Source organism: Sturnira hondurensis, unplaced genomic scaffold, assembly GCF_014824575.4.
Source record: "Sturnira hondurensis isolate 20B ecotype Veracruz unplaced genomic scaffold, ASM1482457v3 Scaffold0007865, whole genome shotgun sequence".
Classification (NCBI taxonomy): Eukaryota; Metazoa; Chordata; class Mammalia; order Chiroptera; family Phyllostomidae; genus Sturnira; species Sturnira hondurensis.
The window spans coordinates 13,829,263-13,856,391 of record NW_028080496.1 but is presented as its reverse complement, the minus strand read 5'-3'; the positions used below and the strand labels follow the sequence as shown (position 1 = coordinate 13,856,391).

General features: G+C 45.4%; 1 protein-coding gene across 3 annotated transcripts in view; it reads left to right on the top strand.

Moving 5' to 3' along the window:
* Positions 1 to 27,129, top strand: part of GABRB3 (gamma-aminobutyric acid type A receptor subunit beta3) — a 240,130-nt gene that overhangs the window by 66,203 nt on the left and 146,798 nt on the right. For 2 of the 3 annotated variants that reach the window (XM_037053806.1, XM_037053809.1), the window contains 2 exons: positions 23,699 to 23,790; positions 24,007 to 24,074. In XM_037053806.1, the coding sequence (XP_036909701.1) occupies positions 23,699 to 23,790; positions 24,007 to 24,074 (160 nt within the window). Of the gene's footprint in view, positions 1 to 23,443; positions 23,573 to 23,698; positions 23,791 to 24,006; positions 24,075 to 27,129 lie in introns of those variants that run through there. The other variant, XM_037053807.1, reaches the window with a different exon arrangement.

Sequence of the window (27,129 nt, the reverse complement as noted above, 5' to 3'; positions counted from 1 at the left end):
CAGTGAGACAGACCACTCAGGCTAGGGTCCCAGCGATGGGAATTAAAGCCTGAAAGCACCAACTGGAAAGACTTTCTTGGGGTCGAGGGACCGGGAGAGGCTCCCAGGCCCACAAAAAGTTTGCTGGAGAGACCCACAGGGTTCTGGAGAGTACACAGGTCCACACACCCAGGAACCAGCACCAGAGGGGCCCCATTTGCTTGAGGGAAGCCACAGAGGGGATGGAAATCTGAGAGAGAGCTGAGCAGAGCAAAGCACCATTTTTTCCCTCTCTGACCCCGCCCCCACATGCAGCATCACAACCTAGCTACTGGGTCGCCCAGCCCTGATGAATGCCTAAGGCTCCGCCCCTCATAGATAACAGGTGCGAACAGACCAAACATTATGACTCAAGAACAGCTCAAAGCCCTAGAGCCTATAATTCTAAGTGACCAAGAAATAGCCTACCTTTCAGATGCACAGTTCAAAATACTGGTGATCAGGATGCTCACAGAATTGGTTGATTTTAGCCACAAATTAGAAGAACATATGGATGCTAAACTAATTGAAATGAAGGGAAATGCACAGGAAACCAATAGTGATGGAAAGGAAACTGGGACTCAAATCAGGGGAGTGGACCAGAAGGAAGAAAGAAACAACCAAACAGAAAAGAAGGAAGAAACAAGAATTCAGAAAAATGAGGAGAGGCTTAGGAACCTCCAGGACCTCTTTAAACGTTCCAACATCCGAATTATAGGGGTACCAGAAGGGGAAGAGGAACAGCCGCAAGTAGAAAACTTATTTGAAAAAATAATAAAGGAGAACTTCCCCAGTCTGGCAAAGGAAATAGACTTCCAGGAAATCCAGGAAGCTCAGAGATTCCCAAAGAAGTTGGACCCAAGAAGGAACACACCAAGGCACATCATAATTACATTAGCCAAGATGAAAATGAAGGAGAGAATCCTAGAAGCAGTAAGAGATAAGGGGACAGTTACCTACAAAGGAGTTCCCATCAGACTGTCAGGGGATTTCTCAAAAGAGACCTTATAGGCAAGAAGGGGCTGGACAGAAATATTCCAAGTCATGAAATCCAAAGACCTACATCCAAGATTGCTCTATCCAGCAAAGCTTTCATTTAGAATGGAAGGGCAGATAAAGTGCTTCTCAGATAAGGTCAAATTCAAGGAGTTCATCATCACCAAGCCCTTATTATATGAAATGTTAAAGGGACTTATCTAAGAAAAAGAAGATAAAAAATATGAACAGTGAAAGGACAGCAAACTCACAGTTATTAACATCCACACCTAAAACAAAAGCAAACTAAGAGGACAGCTAGATCGGGAGCGGAACCATAGAAATGGAGATCACATGGAGAGTTAGCAACAGGGGAGTGGGAGGAGGAGAAGTGGGGAGAAGGTACAGAGAATAAGTAGCATAGATGGTAGGTAGAAAATAGACAGGGGGGAGGGCAGGAATACTTTGGGAAATACAGAATCTAAAGAACTCGTGACACGTGGACATGAACGAAAGAGGGGGAATGGTGGGAGAGGGGTGCGCAGGGTGGAGGGGAGTGAAGGGGGGAATGGGACAACTGTAATGGCATAATCAATAAAATATATTTTTAAAAAAGAATTCATATTATTAAAAATTTCATACTACCCCAAGCAATCTACAGATACAATGAACTTCCTATCAAAATTCTAATGGTGTTTTTCACAGAAATGGAGCAATCAACCCTGAAATTCGCTTGGAACCACAAAAGACCCTGAAGAGCCAAAGAAATCCTGAGAGAGAAGAACAGAGTTAGAGGCATCATACTACCTGATGTCAAGCTACACTACAAAGCTGTAGTAATCAAAACAGCATGGCATTGGCAGAAAAACAGGCACACAGATCCATGGAATAGACTAGAGAGCCCTTAACAATCCCATGCATATATGGTCAATTATTTACAGCAAAGAAGCCAAGAGTTTACAATGGGGGAAAGAGCAGTCTCTTCAATAAATTATGCTGGGAAAACTGGACCACTATCTTATACCACACACCAAAATTAACTCAAAATAGATAAATAATTTGAACATAAGACCTGAAACCATAAAACTCTTAGAAGAAAACATAGAATGTCAATCCTTGACATTGATCTTGGTGATGATTTTCTGGACCTGATTCCAAAAGAGAAAAAAATGCCTACATCAGACTAAGATGATTCTGCACAGCAAAGTAAATCGTCAACAAGAAATACTACGCATGGGAAAGGATGTGGCGAATTGGGAACCCTTGTGCTCCCCTGATGGGAATGGAAGCTGATGCAGCCACTACAGAGAACAGTCTAGAGCTTCCACAAATAAGTAGAAATTGATCCAGCAGTTCCACTTGTGGGCATTTATTTGAATAAACTAAAAACATGAACTCAGAAAGAAGTCAGCACCCCCATGCTCGTTGCATCATTACTTACAATTGCCAAGCTATGGGAACAACCTAAGTGCCTGTCACTGGGCAAATGGATAAAGAAAATGTGGTGAGGGGTATGAGTGGAATATTATTCAGCCATGAAAAAGAAGGAAATTATGCTATTTCTGACACATGGGTGAACTTTGAGGGCATTATGCTAAGTGAAATATGTCAAACAGAGAAAGACAATATGATACGATCTCACTTATATGTGGCATCTTTTTTAAAAAGTGATCTCATAGATACAGAGAACAGGTGGGTAGTTGCCAGAGGTAAGGGATGGGAGCAATAAATGCCGTCGAAGGCACAATTCCATAAAATAAGTTTGGGAGATATAATGCACAGCCTGGTGACTATAGTTAATAATAGTGTATTTGAAAGTCACTAAGAGAGATCGTCACATTTCTCATCACAAGAAAAATAAATTTTGTAACTATATTCTAAATTTATTGTGTTAATCATACCATACTGTATACACATCAAATAATTATGTTGTACACTTGAAACTAATATGTTATATGGCAACAAAACAAACAACGCTTCAATGGATCATCTGGAAATCGAATATTTTTCTATCTGTACTCTTTCTCTCTTTAAAAAATATTTTTATTTATTTATTCTTATAGAGGTGGGAAGGAAGGGAGAAAGAGAGGGGAGAAACATTAATGTGTGGTTGCCTCACATGCGCCCCTACTGGGGACCTGGCCTGCAACCCAGGCATGTGCCCTGACTAGGAATCGAACCAGCAACCATTCAATTCCCAACCCGCGCTCAATCCACTGAGCCACACCAGCCAAGGCTGTACTCTTTCCATTGTAACTACATGGCTCATTCCCGAGCCAGTGCGGTGGCTGTCAGAGGGGAGGGGGCTGGGCTGGATCCGGAGATAATATGTTTCTTTATTCAGTGATGTACCGATGTGTGTCCAGTTAAAACTCTGGTCTTGTTCTACATTAGCCTGTTCTTTTCCCCCCATGTGATCATATGAAGAATCAAGAAATAGAGTAAAATTTAATTCTTCAATATTCCCCACACCACACTGATGGAATCACTCGGGAAACAAAGTGGAAAGTTCTCGGTAGGAGGAAGGCCCCTCCCTGATGCGTGTGGTGTGCGCCCCACAGAGATTTACCGACAACCTTGGGCTCCGCTCCAGGCCACGCAGCGCCCTGCTCTTGCAGGGCCCTGGCCTCCCACCCGCTGAGGCCTCAGTTGGGTCGGAGGCCCTCTCTCATGTGGGCTCTGGCGTCCATTCTCACGCTAACACCATCACCACCTGCAGGAAGGAAGCCTGGGTCCGGGAAACCCTAAGGCACTGGAAGCAAAGCCGCGGCGTTGGGAACGCAGCCCAAGGCCGGTCCTCAGGGTAAAGGGGCAGCGGCAGAGCTTAAATCCGTCTTGTAACCAGAATAGGTAATGAGCGACTTTGAACTGCAGTGGAATGTTTACAGGATTAGTGTAGTTTGTAGGGAGCAGATCCCGCTAAATCCTCGGCCTGGACTGGGGCAGTCTCTTTGTCTTCAAACCCCGGCCAGGTGTAACCTGTACACGCCTGGCTCTGCGAGTGCACTCGCATCCGCTGTGAGTTTTCTGTCGGGATGCAAGTCAAGCTAATTTCACTTGGAGCAGAAATTAAGTATCACGCAACTTTCGATTGCATTGCTCGCATTGGATGAGTCAAAACCTGATCCTGGCTTTGGCAGTTACTGTTACATTCAGAGGAAATAAAGGTGTAGATGGTGGTTTACAAATACTAGTCCTGGTTTCCAAGAGAAGTGTGTATTTCAGGTTCCGCACAGTGCGCCTCGTGTTCTCGGCGACAGCAACTATGTGACTAATGCTGTGAAGCTGCCCCCGTCCCTCCAGGCAGGGCGGGGCCCCAGCATTTCCAAGGTTCCTCCTGGAGACCTTGTCCTGGCTTCATATTAAATGAAAGAGCCTTACTTATCTGTATTTTTTGTAATATTTGTTTTTAGAAAGAGGGGAAAGGGAGGGAGATAGAGAAGGATAAAAGCATCAATGTATGGTTGCCTCTCTCATGCCCCCTACTGGGGACCTAGGCCACCACCCAGGCATGTGCCCTGACTGGGAATGGAACTGGCTACTCTTTGGTTCTCAGCCCACGCTCAGTCCACTGAGCTGCACCAGCCAGGGCACTTATCTGTATTCTTGATGCCTAGATACTCATATCATACTCCTGACAGGTCCACGTCACCAAAATCCTAGAACAAACACCCACAGTTATCCTCTGAGAAGCACACTGAGAAAGTAGCCCTGGGCTCTTTGTGGCTTGTGTGTGTCTGAGAAACCTTAACGACAAGGTCCCTGAGATGAGCAGACAGGAAGGGGGGTGGGGGAGGTACAAGAGGGTACAGGGGGACAAACGGTGAGGGAAGGAGACTGGATTTGGGGCAGTGAGCACACAATGCAGTACACAGGTGATATGTTACAGAATGGTACGCCTGAAACCTATATAATTTTATTAACTAGTGCTGCCCCAGTAAGTTCAATGAAAATGATCCCAGTGAATGTCTGCCGTCCACTTCAGAGGGTGAATTTTATCCTAGGACTGTTTGCCTACTCCTAACATCGAGCTCTGTGTGCGTGTTGTGGAGATTAAGATGTGTGATCATCTCATTTTACTACCTGGCTTTTCCCTACTCCCTGCTCAACTGTAAATTCTGCACCAGAAAGTGCTGGGCTTAGGTCATATATTTAAGAGCATTAGGAAACTAGTCACAAAAAAGCGAGGTGGCTTGTGGTCCCACTATCCAAGTGTCGCTGTGTCACCCATTCAGTCTGCTTCCTCGCAGGATGCGTGGGAATGTAGAGGCGGGGTTTCCCACGCAGCAGCCATCAGCCACCAGCACCTCCTGCTGGGGGCTTTTAAGAGGCTCAGAGCCCCATCCCTGATGGAGGAAAGGCAAAGGAGGCGACCCCAGACCGCCCACACTTCTGCCTGGACATAATTTCCAGACTCGCTGAGTTGAGGAGCGGGAATACATTCTGAGGGGCTGAGGTGACGATAATTGGCCCACAAGATCCCTCAGGCTCGTACAGAAAAGAGGTTCAGAGATGGACTCTTTGACTGACCGCCTTGGACCAGACTGCAGATCCTGAGAATGAATACCCAAGAATACATGAATGAGGAAGGTGTATTAGAACTCAGAGAGGAGGCTGGGGCCTAGGAACTCATGATGTGGCTATATGTTTGGAAAATAATAAAGGTATATCTCTTCTTTGGTCAGTTCTACACTTCAATAAAGAACAACCAGGAAAGCAATTGAGTTAACGATGCCATTTACAATCACATCAGAAATAAAATACAGGGTCCAGCAGAAGTCAGGCCTGCTTGAGTGTGGTGGGCAGGGTAATAATATGGGTGTAATAATTTATAGTTTTAATTTTCACGTTTCACCTAAAATGTCCTAGGGTGTGCATGAGTGTGATATTGTTATGTTTCAGACTTATGTGCTTACAATTTTGTAATAAAAAGTTTGGTAACACAAGAGGAACATTATTTGCATGGGACCCTGTATATTTATTTCTCTTTCCCTCACACCTTACACAAAACTAGGAACAGGTAGACTAGAGACATAAAAAAATAAGGAAAGAAGTTGACTTCAATCTTAAGCAAAATGAAGCATAGAAGGATACCCTTTTTAAACATTTTGAGAAGAATCCTCCATTTATGTGTTGAAAAACACTGGGATTATTTTATTTTTTCCATTAGATATAAGTTTATTGAATGACAATATTAACAGCTATCATACTGCTTTAGCAAATAGGCTACCTGGGTGGAGGAAATTTAATCGGGTTAAAAATCTACCGTGGTCTGAATGCTTTTCACTTCAAGATGTACTTTCTGGTAGGACAGCTTTTGACTATTCGCTGCAGGAAGTCGGCATTTCAAATGTGTATTAACCCCTGCCATGTAATGTCAATTTCTTGGATCTATTCTCTTCCTGGAATCACTGTTCCCTTCTAAGAGTTGAACAAATTATTTGAAACAAATTGTGCTCTGGCCGGGTGGCTCAGCTGGTTGGAGCATTGTCCTGCACACCAAAAGGTTATGGGTTCAATCCCTGGTCAGGGCGAGTATAGGAGGCAACTGATGGATGTTTCTCTCTCACATCGATGCCTGTCTGTCTGTCTGTCTGTCTTTCTCTCATATACTCAGGTGAGGATTAAAAAGCAAACAAACAACCAGAAAAACAAATTGGTAATACCTGGAAAGTTCCCTTTGGCATTATCACTGTACTGAAATGGGTGTTGTTAATATGTTTTCCAACTGTAAGCTACTATAAGAAATTAATGAACTTACTATTAGTTTAAAGTAATAATAAATATTAAAACTTTTATATAAGACATTTTTAAAAAGGTGAAAAGACAAGCCTGATTTGGAAGGCAGTTTGCACAACCTTTAGTAAGACATAAATAATAGTATCCAGTTTTGATTTAAAAAAAAAAACAAAACTCCTTTTGTGTTAAAGTGGGCAATGGATATGAATGATGAGCCTGCAAATTTGTTTTAAAAATCCTAATAGCTAGTAAGCAAATAAAGTTGTGGAATTTCACTAATGACGTAAGACATTCACTAATGTCTTACAAGTTCACACACACTGTGTTTGCAGGAATGAATAATTCTGATATTGCCAAGGGTGACAGTGATGAAACCGTACACAGACTGGCAAGAGGATCAATACAAATAACCTCTTTGGGAAATAATTTGCCAATCCTGGCGACTTTGGAAATACACCTCATTAGTGAAGGCATTCCTAGAGAAATCTTCGTCCACTAGGACTTATGTACTAGCATGCTTCTATCAGCTGCAAGAGCGAAAAATTAAAGGAGAAAAACTAACTTCTCTTCTGTAAGAGAATTGATAAATAAACCGTAGGGGAAAACTGACATCTTTGTATTATCAAATCTTCCCAGGCAGGGGTATGATATGTGATATTTTATTTCCTTTCTTTTTGCTTTTCTCTTAGAGAAGTTTAAACACTGTGTTAGGTTTATTCCAAGGAATTTTAAAGTTTTCATAGTTATTATCAGTGGTATTGTTTTGTATTACATTTTTAACGGTAGAGGAAATATTTACTTTTGTTCACTTGTTAATGATTCTACTTGCCAGCTGTCTTTCTTCTACTCCACTTCTACCACTTAATTTAATTTAATTGTTCTTAAAAATATATATATTGGTTTGAGCCCTGGCCACTGTGGCTCAGTTGGTTGGAGCATCGTCCTGTAAACTGAAAGGTCACAGGTTCCAGTCCCAGTCAGGGCACGTGCCTGGCTCTGATCTCAGAGGAGAGACAACTGATCCATGTTTCTCTCTGGCGTCAGTATTTCTCTCCCTCCCTTCCCCTTTGTTTAAAAGTCAATAAGCATGTCTTTGGATGAGGGTAAATATGTCTATATCTCGAATATTTGGTTCCCAGTTTTCCTTATTCTCTAATAAATTGATCAAAGCAACAACTTCTTTACAAGTGGGAGTTTGTGGGGGCACCGCTTCATGAGAGTCTCCTGTTGCTAAATATGCGGTTAGTTTCATCCTCCTAGTGATGTAATATTTAGGTGAAGAGACATATTTGGATTATATTTTAGTGGTTTGGAATTTTATTACATTGTTTACTGCACGTTAATTTCTACTTTAAAAGATGTCTCGACATTTTCCTTTTGCATACATAATCAATTTCTATTACTGGTTTGTGTGTGTTAAGAAAAAGTTTATGTTGGTTATATGTAAATATACAATGTTGCTATGTTGTCTTTTCTCCAAGGTGCTTAAAATTGTTACTCAAATCTCTTATATTTGTATTTATTTGGAGAGAATGGAACTAATGTCTCCCACAAATTTTGTAGTTTTTTTTCTCATTTCTCCTCTCCATCACTATTTATTTACTTTATGCACAAACTGTATTGTCACCAGAAAAATAAAAAAAAGAAGTATAACCAGCCTTATAAATGTTGCAGACTCCTCATTCACAGAATGTCTATGTGATGCTTATTCTTCAGCCAAACAAAATCTTGGAAATGAGGCATGCAATTATTCAAATTGAAAAATAAAATTAATAAATAGACCAAGAGGCAGAATGGTCAGAATGAAAGAGTGAAACATATAAAATAAGTAAATAAGTATATTGACATATATTGGGTTAGCAAAAACTTGTGGAGTGTTTACACCCTTCATGAATGTTCAAAATCGACTTTCCTCTGGACCACTAGTATGATGAGACCACAGGCATGGAGGCTGGAGGTGCTGACTCTGAGGGACAAAGATGCTACCCAGTGATGAGGAGAATGGGTAAGGATGCTCTAGCACCACTCTCCTCTCTCACCCTCAGTTTCCAGGCAGGTCGCAGGGGTGTTAGAAATCCAGCCCCTTAAGCCTCGTTACCAGGTTTCTGTGCGGTAGAGACGCATGAAGACCAATGGTCTCCGGGCTGGACACGCAGGAGGCTCTTGGCAGTTGTTGCTCATCGATCCCATAACTCTTTAGAGCGCTTATGGCACAGATTTGATGATCACTTTTTATAAAGATTTTATTTATTTACATTTAGAGAGAGGGGAACAGAAGGAGAAAGAGAAGGAGAGAAACATCAGTGTGGTTGCCTCTCACACGCCCCCTACTGGGGACGTGGCCTGCAACTCAGGCATGCGCTGTGACTGGGAATCAAACCGGTGGCCCTTTTGTTTGCAGGCCGGCACTCAATGCACTGAGCCACACCAGCCAGGGCGGTGATTATCTTAAAACCTTCTTGCAAACCAATACAAAATGTAAACACATCATTAGGGACACAAGCAAATGAAGAACAATTCACAAACACAGGACAACTGGGGAATATAAGCATATGGAGCAATGTGTATGAATAAACATGTAAGAATAAATGAATAAGTGAGTAAATACATAGAAATGAAAGTAATAGTAAAAATAGCTAAAACTACAATTAAGCTACAAATGAAACTATAATTAAAGTCCACGTGTCCCGGCTAGGTGGCTCAGTTGGTTGGAGTGTTGTACTATAAACTGAAAGGTTGTGGGTTCAATCCCCAGTCAGGGCACATGCCTAGGTTGGGGTACATACGAGAGGCAACCCGTCAGTGTTTCTCACATCAGCGTTTCTCTCTCACTCTCTCCCTTCCTCTCTAAAATCGATAAATACATGTATATCCTCTGGTGAGGATTTTAAAAGTTCATGTACTGCCTAGAGAGGTAGGGAATATATACCCTACTGCCTACAGGCAATACAGGTAATGTCCTCGGACAATGGATGTCATCTCCTTGGTTTAAATGTGAGCAAAAGACACGTTCACTTCCTGCCTGAGGGACAAAGACCGGCAGCTGCTTCCAGAGGCAATTGCTTCAGAAAAGTTCCGCGAGAGGCGTGTCCATTCTACTTCAAAGCTTCATCCCAGGGAAACAAGTAGACGTGATCAAAGTGGGGTTTCAGAAGTAACTACATTGTAATGTTGTTATAGGGGGAAATATGAAAATGAACTTATATGCAACCATAAGAGGTTAGTTAAATAGCTTATTACAGAACAATTAACTAGTGAGGCATCAAAAATGGTTTTGAAGTGCATTCAGTTTTGGAGATGTGTTCATTTGATATTGTCTCATTTGTTGTGAAGTTGATACAAAATCACATAGTCCTGAAATCGGTGTAAAAGGGGATACTGTTATCCCAATTTATAAAGAATCATTTGTACATTGAAAGTGTACATTGAGAAAACCAAGGAAACACTAAAATAATCATTGCATCACTTTTGTTTTGGGGATAAGGGCAATTTTATATTCTACTTGTTTTCTTATGATAGTATCTATTATATATGTAAGTTAAAATGGACTGAATTTTTAAAAGATTTTATGTATTGATTTTTAGAGAGAGGGGAAGGGAGGGAGAAAGAGAGGGAGAAAAATATCAATCATAGGAATCATGATTTTTGAGAGAAAATCACAGATCAGTTGCCTCTATGTGACCTGACTGGAGACTGAACCCACAACCCAGGCATGTGCTCTGACTGGGAATCGAACTTTCAGCCTTTCACTTTGTGGGATGACATTCAACCAACTGAATCACACTGGACAGGACTAAATTTTTTTAAAATTATGTATATAAAAGATAGATTTATATACATCATTTATATACATGGTTTTAATATATGATATTAATATTTAGTTATGTATTATAATTTAACATTGATATTTGCATTTCATTTCTTGTGTCTCAATTAGCAATAAAATAATGTATGCTTTAAAGACTGATCATGCTTAGGTCACTTGCATAAAATGCATGATGATGCTCCAGTCACAATAAATAGTCACACTGTTGTAGAAGAGTTTGACAGCTTATCCTGGATTCACACCCCTCCCAATACAGCAGTCTTGTCAGTGGATCAGAGCCTTACATCAAAAACTATATCATTTAAGGAGTTTGCTTGGGATTTTTCTGGGGTATAAAATGTGAGGAGGATATCTTTTAACACTATAAGCATATTGTACATTGCATTTTATAAAGTTGATTAGTTGATTTCAGAAAGAGAGGAAGGAAGGAGAGAGAGAGAAAGAGAGAGAAAAACATCAATTTTGCTGATCCACCCATTCATGCATTCATTGGTTGATTCTTGTATGTGCCCTGACTGGGAATTGAACCTACAACCTTAGCAATATCAGGATGATGCTCTAACCATCTGAGCTACTTGGCCAGAGCTGTAAATTGCTTTTGGTGGACATGGACAACAGTGTGGGGATTGACTGTGGGTGTGGGATGGGTGGAGGAGGGTAAAGGGGGGGGGGGAATTGAAACATTTGTAACAGAATAACAATTTAAAATTATTTAAAATAACTAAGTACATAAATAATAAAAATATGTTTAAGACTTCTGATTTTCAGCCCTGACACATAAAGGAGCTAGAAGTAATCCCTGCCTCTTTTAGAACAAGAACAATCTGAATAAAGTGATAATTGACAGCTCCTTTTGGACATACCAGAGAACTGATGTCACAGAGCAAGCCACCACTGCAAAACCTGGAGAACGGGAAGCACTGGGAGATGCAGCTGGGTCTGCTCCCTGGAGCCTTCAATGGGCAGAAAACCTCCACGGGTAGTTTTGGTGATGGCTGGAAGCTGCGTGTGGAGCAGTGTTGAGACTGGTGGACTTCTGAGGGGCTGCACTCCTGGGGATGAAGTTCTTACCCATGGGGGAAGAAAAATAAGACACCCAGTGCCCTTGTAGTCAGTGAGAAGAGAATGCCGTGAAACATTGAATGCGCTGGAAAGAAATAGTAAACATCAACCTAGAATTCCACACCCAGTGAAGGAGGAATGCGCCAGGTGCTGGCGAGGCAAACAAACACAGGGAGTTCATCCCCGACAAACCTGCTGGGAAAGAAAGGTTCGAAAATGTTCTTCAGGGAGAAATACAGGGTCTAGGTCAGACACGCGGAGTGACAAGAAGGAAGAAGAGTATAAGAGAAGTTATAAATGAGGATAAGATGAAAGGTGTAATTTTTCTTGACCTCTTATCTTTAAAGTGGCAATAGCAATGTATTGAGTGATTGACACACAGGGGTAATTGGAGTGAGTGGCAACAATGTCATGGGAAATTGGGAATATTCAGTTACACCTGCATTATAACTGTATGTAAAGTGTATATAGTCCTTTGGAGTAGGTGAGCGAAAATATATGTTGTAAACTTTAAGGAAACCCCTAAAATATTTTAAAAATAAATATAATATGCAAGAAAGTAGATAAATGGAATGATGCAAAATGCTCAAAAAAGGCAGAAGGGATAAAAAAAACAATGGGCAAATGCAATGAGCCAAAAACAGTTATGAAGACCATAGATACTAATCCAATTATATAAATATCACCTTTTTCTTTAATTTATTGGGGTGACAATGATTAATAAAATTATATAGGTCTCAGGTGTACACGTCTACAACACATCCTCTGCATACTGTACTGTGTGTTCGCTGTCCCAAGTCCAGTCTCCTTCCATCTCCTTCCTTCCTACCCCCAAAGAAACAACACATAAATAACCCCTTTAAACGGGAGTGGAATAAATCCACTAATGAAAAGACAGAGACAAACAGACTGTATTGAAAAAAATTAATACTCAAGTGTATGTTGTCTACAAAGCAAACACATTATAAAAATAAAGTTTTAAGTAGTGAGTAGAGAAAAGTCTTCCGTGGTACACTGCATTGGGGAGTGCTCCCCCACCCCTCCCCCGGATGCAAGGCCACGTGGAACCTGAGAAGGCAGCCTTGGTTGGAAATAGCCTTTGCAGATGGAATTTGTGAAAATGAGGCTGTATTGGGTTAGGATGGGCCCTACATCCAAAGACTGGCATCCTCATGTGATGGACTTACAACTCCTCCTTAACACAGACACACAGGGAGACAGTCATGTGAAGACAGAGGCAGAGATTGGAGAGAGGCAAAGGGACATCCAGGCTGCCAAAGGGCAGGGGGGTCCACTTTGACCATGGCCTTGCCGATTCCTCAGTTCGGACTCGTGGTCCCTTGAACTGGGGCAGAATGAATCTGCCGTTGCCAACCAGCGGTTGGCGGTCCTTGGTTACAGCAGCCCTGTGAAGCTGGTATTTTGCCAATGAACATCAAAATAAAGCTGGAGTAGCTATAGTAGTTTCAGACACGTGGGCTTCAGAAGGAGGGACATTTTCAAGACAAAGAGGGGGATGGCATGACAACAGAGGGGCTAGTTTTCCCAGGTATGACAATCCCACCGTTAGAGGCAAAACAGGCTACAGGGACACAATGATGAAGTAGAACATGGTATTCTGGATGGAATCCTGGGACAGACAAAGAGCATTAGGTAAAACAGGAAATCTGAGCAGCCCTGACTGGTGTGGCTCAGTGGGTTGGGCATCGCCCTGCAAACCAGAAAGTCGCTGGTTCGATTCCCAATCAGGGCACATGCCTGTGTTGGGGGCCAGGTCCCCAGTTAGAGGTACAGGAGAGGCAACCAATTGATGTTTCTCTCGCACATCGATGTTTCCCTCTCTCTCTCTCCCTCCCTCCCCTCTCTCTAAAAACAAATAAATACCAACCTTGAAAAAAAGAAATTCTGAGTAAAGGATGGACTTTATTTGTACGATGCATCAATATTAGTTCATTAATTATAACAGACATACTCTATCAGATGTTAAGAACCGGGGAGACAGACGGAATATGGTTTACTTGGAACTTTCTGTGCCCTTCACACAGTTCTTCCTGAGCATCTAAAGTGCTTCAGAATAAATGGTGCGCGTCATGTATGATCTTCCAGGGGAAGGAGGCGCATGCCTAGATGATTTAAGAAACATTAGCCATGTCTTATGACATTGGTAAAACATTTTAACTTATAAAATATGTATATTTTCAAAACCTGAGTTACTATTTGTCACAGATTAGAAAATGGGGGTCCTGGCAGGTGTGGCTCAGTGGATTGAGCACGGGCTGCCAACCAAAGGGTTGCTGGTTCGATTCCCAGTCAGGGCACATGCTTGGGTTGCAGGCCAGGTCCCCAGTGGGGGATGCATGAGCGGCACCCACACACTGATGTTCCTCTCCCTCTCTTTCTCCCTTTCTTCCCCTCTGTCTAAAAATAAATAAGTAAAAGAAAAGAAAATGGAACTAACATTGATGTGGGTGTTCTGACTGGTCACTGTCACACTCTGCACATGTGAAGGAGACTGTTACAATCTTTGTAGGAAACGATTCGCAATATTTACAGACACACACACACAGGGCGCAGCCTGGCAGAAGTAACACCAGCTTGAGTGTGGTTGTTGTCATGTTACAGAATGACATAATAATGACACAATAATATGGGTGTGATAATTTACACCCATATACAGAATGACATAATAACATGGGTGTGATAGTTTATAGTTCGAACATTTCCCCTAAAATGTCCTAGAGTGTGCTTGAGCGTGATGTTGCTCTGTTACAGAATGACAGGCTTATGATTTTGTAATACAAGATTTTGTAATAAAAAGGAGGTGTTATTTGTGCCAGGTTAGATATATAAATTATGTAAATGATTTGAATATATATATGTAAATATATATAATGTCCATACCATTTGACTGAGTAATTGCATGCCTTGACATGAAGAAAAGTATCAAAATGAAAACAAAGATTTTGGCCTCAAACTGTCAGAAGTGAGGCTTATTTATAACATTAAATAATCAAGATGATACACCTCATCTAATGTCTAAACTGCCAACATGTTCCTGGTAGAAGGCACTTGGCTTTTAATATCCTGTCTTCACAGAATTCACGTCAGGGGCCAAGCAGAGCTGGAGAGAGCTGGGTTGCTAGTTTGTGGAGCGGCTGACACAAGCCAGAGCAGAAGTAACCATCCAGCCTTGGCTGGGTGGCTCAGTGGGTTGGAGCATCACCCTGATACACCAAGGTTGTGGGTTCAATTCCCAGTCAGGGCACATATGTAGGTTGAGGGTTGGATTGCTAGTCAGGGCCCATATGGGAGGCAACCGATCCATCTCTCACTCTGTCTGTCTCTCTCCCTACCTCCAGCTATTTCTTTCTCTCTAAAATCAATGGAAATATGTCCTTGGGATAAAAATGCAATGGGAAAGGAGCTCCTGGTGATGATGTTCTAGAACATCTAAAATTCACAAACAGGTCACAGACCTGAAATGGGAGATGCCGACATATGGGCAGTTAGGGGAATTCATTAACTCATGGGTTCATTCGGTGACTTTATTGAAGAGGGCAAACAGTAAAGAGATTAGAACTGGAAAATGACTCCTAGTTCAACACAGAAGAAAATGAGACAAAAACAACAGTGATTTCAGGCCGTGCACACTTTAGGAAACTTAACAGAAACCCTGAAGTCCAAGGTGAGAATTCAGGAAGGAAGATTCCAGAAGACAAGAGGGCTGGGGAGGGCAGAAGGTAAACATTGTAAGTGGCATATTTTCTAGAACTTACTACATGCATGACTTCTCACATGGAATATTCACAAGGGTAAATCAAAGAAACCCTCCTGGCTGGTGTAGCACAGTGGATTGAGCACGGGCCTGCGAACTAGAGGATCATGGTTCGATTCCCAGTCAGGGCACATGCCTAGGTTGCAGGCCAGTTCCCAGTCAGGAGATGCATGAGAAGCAACCACACATTGATATTTCTCTCCTTCTCTCCTTCCCTTCCCCTCTAAGGATAAATAAATAAAATCTTAAAAAAGACAAAGAAACCCATACCCAGACTCTTCATGGTAAATATGCAGAACACCAGAATTTCCAGGAATCTGAGCAAATTCCCAATAAGATAAGGTCAGAGAACTCCATGGGAAGACACAGGTGGAAGGAAAACAAATGAAATTGGTATCGGTTTTTATAAAAGCAAAAGTGGGCCTTTGAGACAATGAACTAATAGCATCAAACCACTAACAGACAATGTTAGTTGTTGAGGCATTAGACATGCCTTGTCGTTTTTTTGTTTTAATTTTTTAAAAGATTTTATTTATTTATCTTTAGAGGGGAAGGAGAGGAGAGAAATATCAATGTATATTTGCCTCTTGTGTGTCCCCTGCTGGGAACTGGCCTGTGACCCAGGCATGTGTCCTGACTGGGAATCGAACCACAATCCTTTGGTTCACAGTTCAATCCTTTGGTCCACGCTCAACCCACTGAGCTACACCAGCCAAAGCTTGTTTTACTTTTATAGAGAAAGAGAGAGTTATTCCACTTACTGGTGCATTCATTAGTTAATTCTTGTGTGTGCCCTGGCCAGGAATCGAACCTGCAACCTTGGTGTATTGGGACTTTGCTCTAACCAACTGAGCTGCCCAGCCCGGGCTGGGCCCATGCCATTTTTAATATCCAAAATCATAAGTAAGTCTCACTTATGACTCCTGATTCCAAAACCTCTGTACCCATTTTGATGCCTCAGCACCCCAGAATTTTATATCTAGCTAAATAATATTGTACCATAAGCACATAATAAATAAACGTTTTCAATAAATATAAATGAAATAGCTTACCTTTTACAGGAACTCCCCGGAAAGAAAAGAGAAGAATGGAAATGCAAGAAATGTGACCAGGAAAAAGAAACTGTTGAGCAGGGCAGTAATTCTCAACAAATTTTGTTTTGCCTTTGACATTAATAATAATGCAAATTATGTTGGTATGTGAGGCACAAATTAAAATAAAGGCTATAAACAATCATGATTTTCTTTCAGGAATGCAAGAATGATTTAATCCTGGGGAATTTATTAATGGAACTTAGGGTTCAACATGGCAGATTAAATATAGTCATTTATCTTTCCTCTTTACTGCCTTCTTCTACTAGATGAAGTGACAGGAAAGTGGAGTAAATTTAATCTTTCAACTGGAGGAAATGTAGTGTTTTCTATTACTCCTGATTTTTGTAATCGTCACCAGAGGATATGTTCTTATTGATATTTTTTTAAGAGAGAGGAAGGGAAAAAGAAAAACATCAATGTGAGAGAAACATCATTTTTTTTTGTCTCCTGTACACACCCCACTGGGAATTGAACCGCGGCCTAGGTGTGTACCTTGGCCAGGATCGAACCCACAGCCTTCTGGTGTGTGGGACGATGCTCCAAGTCACTGAGCAGCCTGGCCAGGGCTCCTGATTTTTTTTTTTTAAGCAAACATAAGGAGACAGTGAAAGCTGGAGAGAAAATGGCAGATGGCCAGGAGAGCTGGGAGTGAGTGGTGGTGAGCTTTCTGGGCTTTCTTTTGTCTGATGTAACTCAGACTGAATATCACAGAAGCCAGCAATCAGGAAATGCAGCACATACAGGACAAAAAAGGAACCCCAAGAAAAGCCTGTCCTCACCAGAGAGGAACCTGGGTACGGCAGCATACAAGACAGAAAAGTTTTATTGTTTTATTATTTGTAAAGGATTTTATGCATTTTTATTTTTAGAGAAAAGGAGAAAGAGGGAGAGAAACACTCCTCATATGTGCCCCCTACTGGGGACTTGGCCCACAACCCAGGCATGTGCCCTAACTGGGAATCGAACCAGGGACCCTTTGGTTCACAGGCCAGTGCTCAATCCACTGAGCTACACCACCCAGGGCAGACAGAAAACATCTAGACAATGAATTCTGTGCTCCAGCTAAAGATCACTGAAAACAACGGTAGCCCCACCCACTCTTTCATGGCTTGGATATCAAAGGAACCAATGGGGGGAGGGGTGACAGGGGTGGTGTCAAAGAACCCTGAGTGGGAAAGAAGAACTTAACATCCCTAGCAGATGGTAACCTGGATGGTTATCATCTTGGTAACCATCAAGCTCCCTGGATGCTACAGTGTCCTTGGGGACCATGTGGGGGTCTTGGACTTCCTTCCACCAGCAAGTATGAGGCCCCTCCCCTCCCCACCTGGGGTGGTTCCCAAAGAGACTTTGTCTTCTATCAGGATCAACAAAGTCAGCACCTGGCAGTGTCCGTAAAGGTCACTCAAAGAGCAGGAATGAGTCACTCCTCCCTCTCCCTCCAGTAATGAGCAGACCCCCTTTCTGTACCTGAGCCCAGTGGCAGGATGCTGGATGAAACCTAAGATTTCAGCAGGATCCGATGTTTGTAACATGACAGACCAAACTGTCCAGGTTTTGATAGATAATAATTCATCATCCCAGGAACGAACAAAGATGATGTTCTAATGACCCAAGCAAGACTTTTAAAGTAGCCGTTACAGAACCGCTTCAGGGAGAACTATGCGCGCACCGGAAATGCGTGGAGAAAGTAGCCTCTGGCGAGAGGCAGAAGGTAGAGAGAAGAACAAACGGATGTTTTAAGACTGAAAAATACGATAATCGACATCAAAGCCACCATGGATGGGCAGAAGAGCAGAGTGGAGGGGACAGAGGAAAGAAGCAGGGACTTGGAGAGAGAACTCAATCTGAACAACACAGAGAACATGAAAATAAAGGAATAAAAGACAAAATGAAGAGCACAACCTTGGGGACATTTGGGACTCTAAGGAAAGATTTAGTGCTTCCAGGGGTGTCCAACCTGTGGCCCGTGGGTTGTACGCAGCCCAGGATGGATGTGAATGCAGCCAACACAGGATTGGGAAAGTTACTTAAAACATGATGAGATCTGTGTGTGTGCGTGCGATTACGTGTCACAGGGTATTTAACCTGGGGCCCAAGACAACTCTCCTTCCTCTAGTGCGGCCCAGAGATGCCAAAAGGTTGGACACCCCTGGATTTTAGATGTCCCAGAAGAAAAAGAAGGTGGCCCTATAAAGCGTTGCAAGAACTAACAGCTAAAATTTGTGCAAATTTGGCAAAACATATTAACTGGCACATTCATGAACCTGAGCAAACTCCAAATATAAAGAAAGAAATCCACGTAAAGAGACATCATAATCAAACTTCAAATGTATTGAAACCACGTGAGTTTTTTTCATGTTTTTAACCTGTGGTTTTAATTTCTACTTTTCATTGAGATACAGGCATACTTTGAGGTTAAGCGGTTACAACTGTGTCAATTTCTTGTTTTTACGGCCTTCAGTACTTTAAAAAATCTTGATATGACCTATGCTTCTCATTGCACCCAACTGTTTCAGTGAGAATTTGAACATCTTTTCCAATGTCCCAGTAGTAAGGAGCGTTGTTACATGGTCAGACCAGGAGGGTGATTCATATGACGAACTTAACGGCACTTTTGAAAAAGATGGGTTTTAATCTTATTTTATTTATTTGGTCTCTCCGTTCCAGCTTGCATTCAGTGTCGTTTGTCTTAGTGTCAGATGTACAAGCATATATTTTACAAAGTGTTTCCCCTGACATTTCCGGTATCCGCCTGGCACTGTACGTAGTTGTTACAATATTACTGCCTGTGCTCCCTGGGCTGCCCCTCACAGCCTGTGGCTATTCTGTACCGCCCACTCTGTCATTCTCAGTCTCTTTACCGACCCAGCCAGTCCCCAACCCCCTCCCCTTCGGCAATCATTCTGTTCTGTCTCTATGAGCCTGTTTCAATTTTGTTTGTTCATTTGTTCTGTTCTGTAGATTCTACATGTAAGTGAAATCAGATGGCATTTGTCTTCCTCTGCCTGGCTTATTTCACTTAGCAGAATGCCCTCTAGGTCCACCCATGCTGTTGTGAATGGTACAATTTCATTCTTTTTATGGCTGAGTAATATTTTGTTGTATGCATGTACCACTTCTTTATCTAATTCTCTATCAATGAACAGTCGGGCGGCTTCCACATCTAGGCTATTGTAAGCAATGCTGCAATGGACACAGGGCTGCGTGTATTCTTTCACATCAGTGTTTTGGATTTCTTCCGATGTGTTCCCAGGATTGCCGGTTCATAAGGCAGCTCCCTGTTTAGTTGTTGGAGGGAACTCCGTACTGTTTTCCCCCCCGTGGCTGCACCAGCCCGTCCACCACCAGATGAACGGACAGACAAATTGGGGGAGAGTTACACAACACCATGCCGCTCGGCAGTGGAGAAAAGCAAGCAATCAATCTGCAACCACATGCATAGAATGGCAGAAACATTATGTTAAAGGAAGAAAGTCAGACAGAAACTAAAATCTACGGCGTAATTCCACCTACATGCAATGTTAGGACTGGCAAGAGGTCTCCAGTGAGGGAGCCGAGGTCAGGGCTTGCCTGGCACCGGGTGCTGGGCCACGGGGCGAAGCGCTGACGGTGTGTGATGAGATGCACGCGGGTTCACGCGTTTGTCACGACTCATCTGATCACGCATTCCGAATCTTATTCCATGTGCTCCACGTCAAGTTGACTGTGATTTTTAAAGAGTTTCGAAACAGAGTGTCAGAAACTTTCATCCTGCGTGAAAAGAGAAATCAGTTCTCTGTGAATACGACTGTGAACACAACCCCGTGCAGTGGAAGGCGCAGGGTCGGCCAAACAGACAGACCGGGGCTGGTGGAGGCGGTCCCACGGTGTGCCTCCCCCCCACCCCCGCCTCACTGCTATCCCAGCCCGCTGGAACCACTTTCCTATGGACACAGTGGCATGCACCTCCTTCTTCTCACATGAAAATGCAACCATGGTGGGACTGCTAGAGATATTTTTCTCTCTCAGTAGAAAATGAATGGAGTTAAAGGCTGATTAGTAATTTGCCCCTGATTTTGTTAATACATTGGCACCACCTAGTTAAGGCATGGACTCAGTTTTGGTTTCAGGAATCCAGGCAGGAGAGTGGAAGGACGGGGTGCTTAGGGTTTGGGGCTCACCCAAGCCTCCAAGTTATTGGCCCATGTGGGAGGGCGCAGAGACCGGGGTGGGGGCAGGCTGCACGTCCAGCGTTTGTTGCTTGTGTTGGTGTGAACTGGGCAGTGACCATGATCAGCCTTCTGGTCACATAGATCTTGCTCACACCTGTGTAGGAGCACCAACGTGTTTCCCTTTGATTTTTTTTCTTCTCATTATAAAAAGCCTGCATTTTCAGTGACACTTTTTATTGATTTGCCAGTCAGTCGATGACTTTGCTTGGCTTTCCCGGAAAACATATCTTGAGGCAAAATGTAAGTGCTCCTGCATTATGAGGGCAACACCAATGAGAACAAGATCACAGGAACAGGGAAGAGAGGTGTGGAAGAGGAGGAAACGGGGGCCCCTCAGCATTCCAGGATGTTGCTCAGAGGCAGTAAAGGGAGAGTCATTGTCCACCGACTCCCACCTTCTATTTGTTAAACATCCACATCATGGGCAGCTAAATCTCCAGCCATTTCAGGTTATGCATGTGTGGGTACCCAGTAGGTGTGGCTGCCTCTTGGACCTCAGGGTCACCTGAGAAGCCTGAAGGTGGGAGGTGACAGACAGGCAGCATGGGATTGCTGTAGGGTGTGGGCTTGCTCCCACGTAAAACTGATCAGAGCTTCCACATGGACACAGCCACTGGCCTAAAATCTAGGGTCACGCCCTGGTGGGGTGGGCTCAGTCGGGTAGAGTGTCCTCCATTGCAGCAAAAGGTTATGGGTTCGATCCCTGGTCAGGGCACAGACCTCTGTGGTGGGATCACACGGGAGGAAATTCATGGATGTTTCTCTTTCATGCTTCTCTCTCTCATCAATGAAAAATACATATCCTTGGGTGAGGATAAAAAAATTAAAATAAAATACAAGGCCAACAGCCTCAGACCGGTTGAAACCTAGATTTCACGTGGTGCATGGGTGGATGCGGTTTTCCAAACTGTGTTCTCGTCGTGAACTCGGTACGGCTGCGATCCCAGCAGAGCACTTCCCTGAAAGAGGCACAAACAAGTGGGAGAAATGGAAACGTGAATGTGGGTTGGAAGGTATGATAACCCAGATCTCGTTTTCCTGGTAATTCCATCACGCCTCACAGGGCACAGAATACAACGTAGCTGTAAGTAGACTTACATTCCAGAAAATGACCCAAGAGCTATTTTTATCTCTTAACCTACCAAGCTTGCAGTTCCTGCGGTCACATTTTCTGTTCCAAAAATCAAATTGATGCTTTTAAAAGGCAGGGACATTTAAAATGAATGCACCGAAACACGCCGGCTTGAGAATGAGGGTCCAGATTGAGACACTGAGCCATGCAAAGAATGGACAACAGAAAGGAGGTCAGTGCCGGGAAGGAATCACCTGTTACTAACCGTTCATTAAGGACCAGAATGGCCCAAGCAGGCCCACTGAGCACGAAGTGAACCCGATTCGTGGAGGGTGTTCGGTTGACCACACGCACGACTGCCTAGCCACTTCCTCCACCATGAGAAATCTGAGGCACAAGGAAACTTCCCCGAGAATCGTTCACCGAAGAAAAATAGAACTCACGGCCACAGGAGAGAAGACACCCTTAGGGACACAGTCGGGACACTCAGGACGGGGTGGGCGGTGGTGGACCTAGACCTGTTTGTCGGCCGAAGGTGCCAGGGGTCTTTCAATGAGAGCCGAAGGGTGCAGGCCGGTTCCAGGGTAAGGGAGCTCCCGCGCCCTGTTTAAGGACCACGGACAGCTCCAGGCTGCCGCAGAACCCGCGCTTCGTTTTCGCGGCGCTCAAATGGCAGCCCGGAGCCTCCACGTCTGATGGGGACCTCGGCTTCCTGATAACGCAGTGCACACCACCAGGACTTTCTTTGCCATGCACACACATGCATATATGTGAGCATGGGGCGGGGGGGATCACAGGCAATGTTCGGGGTGATGGTGAGAGAAACTGGTTTTTAAAATGGTGTTATAGCGCATAAATAATTAATTGGGCCGCCATGCTAGGGGCTGGATGATGGGTCAGGCGGGAAAGCCCGTGGGTGGGGGCAGGGGCGGGGATCCCCGCTTCGGCGCTGAATTCTCCGTGACTAGGGGGGGCGGGGAGCGCGGATCCCACCCAGCTGAGGTCGGAGGAGCAGCGCGATGTGCTCCGGGCTCCCGGCTCTCCTACTGCCCGTCTGGCTCTGCTGGACCCTGGGGACCCACGGCTCTGAGCCCCGCAGGTGAGGCGGGGGCTTCCCAGGGACCCCTCAGCCTCTTTCTGGACGCCGCAGCGCGCAGTGCCGCGGACAGAGGCACCCCCTCCGCTGCGCCCCTGGGCTGTCGCTGCAGCCCGGAGGGGGTCGACCTGCGCGGGTCGGGGTCCCGGAGCGGGTGGGAAAGCGGATCGCGTTTCCCTCGCGGCGGCTGCCCGCGTCGCGCGGTCCCAGGGAGCCCAGAGGAGCTGGCCTCGCGGCCGACTCCGGGCCCTGCTGTGCGCCGCGCAGCCGCTGCTCCTCCGGCCGTTGCCGCCGGGCTCCAGGTCCCGCTCCACAGCCCTGGGGCCGGAGGGAGCGCCCAGGGCCAGGGCCACGCGCCGCGGCGGCCGGAGCGCGGGGAGGGCCCGGCGCGCGGGGCGGCGGGCTCCGCCTTGGGCTCGCCCGGCCCCCTCCCCTCCCCCCGCTCCTGCGCCCGCGCTCCTCCCCTCCCCGCTCCTCCCGCCTCCCTCCCCTCCCCCTCCGCCCTCCTCCGCTCCGGGCCAGCGCGGCGGCGGCGGCGGCGGCGGCAGCAGGAGCAGCCCCGGCTGCGGGTCGCGACGGCGGCGGGGCGCCCCCTCCCCCGTGCCGGGGCGCGGCGGAGGGATGTGGGGCTTTGCGGGAGGAAGGCTTTTCGGCTTCTTCTCGGCCCCAGTGCTGGTGGCGGTGGTGTGCTGCGCCCAGAGGTAGGTTGGCGGTGGGTTGCCGGGAAGCGGGCCGGGAGCTGGCAGGGCGCGCGGGGGTGCGCGCGGGGCGCCGGCGGGAGAGCCGCCGCCTGACCCGGCTTTCCGCGACCCTCTCCCCTCCCCCAGCGTGAACGATCCCGGGAACATGTCCTTTGTGAAGGAGACGGTGGACAAGCTGTTGAAAGGCTATGACATTCGCTTGAGACCCGACTTCGGGGGTGAGTGGGGTGTGTGCGGCCGCTGCGGGAAGAGCGAACCCCGGCGCTGGTGGCCTGGGTGGAGGAGGGAGGCGGGGTCCGCTCCCGCCGAGCTTTGGCGAGTGGCGTGGGGGGCACTTCTCCTGCGCCCCCTCCTTGGAGAGTCCTGACATCCTCAGAGCCACCCGCACCCCGCGCCCGCGCCTGACTGACCACCGTGTCGTGCGCTTCCCGCAGGTCCCCCGGTCTGCGTGGGTATGAACATCGACATCGCCAGCATAGACATGGTTTCCGAAGTCAACATGGTGAGTGCCCGCCCTCCCCAGGGCTGTTCCTGAGCCCCCTGACTTGCTGTCTGGGCCCAAGGCGTCCACGGTGCTGGGCCAGAGGCCTTCTCCGCCGGGCCGAGCTTCCCGGCCGCAGAGGGAGCGGCGCGCTGGGGCGCCGGCCTCCCGTTCGCTCGGCTCCCTCCACCCGCCCAGTGCACGCGGGGGGCGTCGTGGGCGTCGCGGGCGTCGCGGCCCTGCGGAGGGCGCACCTTTCCTGCGGAAGGAAGGGGTCCTGGGCCGGCCTAGCGCTCGGCTGGCACCGCCACCTGGTGCTGCCGGATCCTCTTGCGCGCTGTCCCTGGTCCCCAGGCCGCCGAGTGCGAGTGCACAGTGCCGTCCGCATCCTTAGCAACAGGCGCTGGGAGCCGGGACGCTGGGAGCTGCGGGGGTGGGTCGGGTTCCAGGTGAGAGGTCGCTCAGGTTCCTTTGTTGCCTTTCGGAAAGAGATGCTGGCAGCTGGAGAGGACGAGGGAGGCGGTCAGTGTTTCCCGGGGTGCCTTGGTCAGTTTCCTGGGTCTCGGTGGCCTTTCGGACGGCGGTCTCCTGGGTGCTGGAACCCGGAGCCGCGCTCCGCCGGGCCTGTTGGAGGTGCCGACGGGCTGGCGGCCCCGAGAACCGGCGGCCAGTGAGCCCGTTGCTGGGGGCTGGTGTTGCTGATGAGGCTTCCCACTCGGAGCTGCGGGAAGCGGAGGGCCCCGTCCCAGGATGCGGAGGGGGTGTCCGCGCTTCTGCCCAGCACCGCAGGGAACGTGGAGGAAAGTGACCCCTTTCACTGGTTCAGCGAACTGAAGTGGCCTGCGATTGGGAAACAGGTTTCCTTTTTTGTTGAGTGGGCACTTGAGAAACGGTGAAAAACGAGCGTTTGGAAACAATACATTTTTGGACGAAGTCACTTGGCAACTTGTGATTGGAACATAGGTTGAGATTATAATGAGGCCCGGTTTCGGACGCAGTAGGTTTGGGGTTTGGTGCGCCCCAGTCACGTGGGCGAACGAACTTGTTTAAAGGCGAGCGCCGGGCTTCTTCCTGGGACTTAACTAGGGCCCGGCCGCTCTCGAGGGGATCCTTGCATTTAAAACTAATGCTTCAGGTGATTTTTTAAGCAGGTAGTTTGTGGACAGCATTGCAACAAATTCTAGAAATAAAGACATTTACAAATACACTAAAACTAGTATTTAAATAATGTGTTTAGCAAAACAGATTTTAAAATATATACCACTGTGGATTTTGTATGAAGAAATCTTTGACCACACGAAACCATTTTTTAATCATATTTTCACTCTGAACTTAAATATTTTTAAATTATAATGTATTTTTAAAAGCACTGTGCCTTTCTTTCACTTAGGATATTTATGTAAAAGACATTATAAAAATAAAAGTGGTACAAAGAGACAGAGGGAATATGACTTTGTAGACATTGCATTAAAATTAACATGACGTATAGTTTACTTTTTTGTAATTTGGTAAAAATAAGTCTGTCCAAAAGGTATACTTAGGGATCTCAAAAAAACAAGTTGCTTATTTAAGATCTACTCTGTAATCTATGAGTTTCTTCACTGGGGTCTTCACATTCTCTTAGAGAAGACAGTTCTTTTTTTACGGAAGCTAATTGAGTGGTTGGTGGATTATTGTCACCAGTATTATACTGGGTGGCAAATTAAAGAAAACATGTTGACGTGGTCCTTCAAGAGCTCAACACCATATTGTGTTGACCCAGACCATGGAACGTTTTCTGTGACATCATTTTTAAGCTTAGTTACCTCACTGTTCTGGAGTCTCGCGTGGGTACCTGGTACCTTTGAAAAGTTCATCAGTGGTTGATGAATTATGGATTGATGGATTATGATTTGAGGCATCTCAGTTTGCTCTGGACCCAATAATAGAAAGACACATAGAAGATACAAGCCATTATATTGAATAATTTTTCATTTAAGTGCATGTCCCAAAGCCAATAAGTATGTGTGACATATATATAGAAGCATGCTACTGAATGTTTTTTTTTGCATTCCCGTAATGGTAATTTTTGTGGCCCTCTAAACATAAATTTACTGTAAACAAAAAATGGGGAGGTTAGGGTTGGAGATTAAAGGTCATAGGTCAGATGTGACTGACTGGCATGTGAAATACCTTCCACAACTGCATTGGTTAACATCAGGGGCTAGAAATACTGGATCATACTTGTTGATGATCATAGCTGTGATATTAGACCTATGATGATAATTTCATTATATCTTCTGGGGAGAGCACAGAGAATATGTGAGCAAAAGATTAGAGTCATCACTTAATCATCTTGTATAAAAACAATACATTCTGTTTATGAACTCTCTTAATCACCTTTGTAATCACACCAAAAACTACATGTTGTTCAGTTGTGAAACTCAAGAAATGGTCTGGCTTTAAGGGTGTCATAGCTATGAGAGGAGATTTGTCAGGTGGTTGTAAGAAAAAGCAGGATGCGATAAGTCCCATCAGAAGAACAAAAGGAAAGACCATACAGAAGAGAGCAGGAGGGGAGGGTGGTGGGGGAAGAGAAAGGAAGGGGGTTGACTGAGATTACTTTTTTAAAAGATTTTATTTATTTATCTTTAGAGGGGAAGGGAAGGAGAGAGGGAGAGAAATATCAATGTATGGTTGCCTACTGGGAACTGGCCTGCAACCCAGGCATGTGCCCTGAGTGGGAATCGAACCCACGACCCTTTGGTTCGTAGGCCAGTGCTCTGTCCACTGAGCCACACCAGCCAGAGTGATTGAATTATTTTTGACATGGAACGCTTCATGAAGGAAATTCTTTTTCAGTTGGGTGAGCGAGTGGGGAAAGGATTGTGACTTTTGTATATGGAGGTGGATGGTCTAGGACAGTGAAGAAATGCCAAGGGTGTGGGTGGAAGGGTAGGAAATGGCAAAGGGAGTTTGGAAGAAGAAATTGAAGGGTAGGACCCCCCCCCATTCCCCTAGACCCTTCTCTGCCATGACAAGGATCGAAGATGCTAATATTCAAGAAATAAGGAACCTGTACATTTTTAAATGTGAT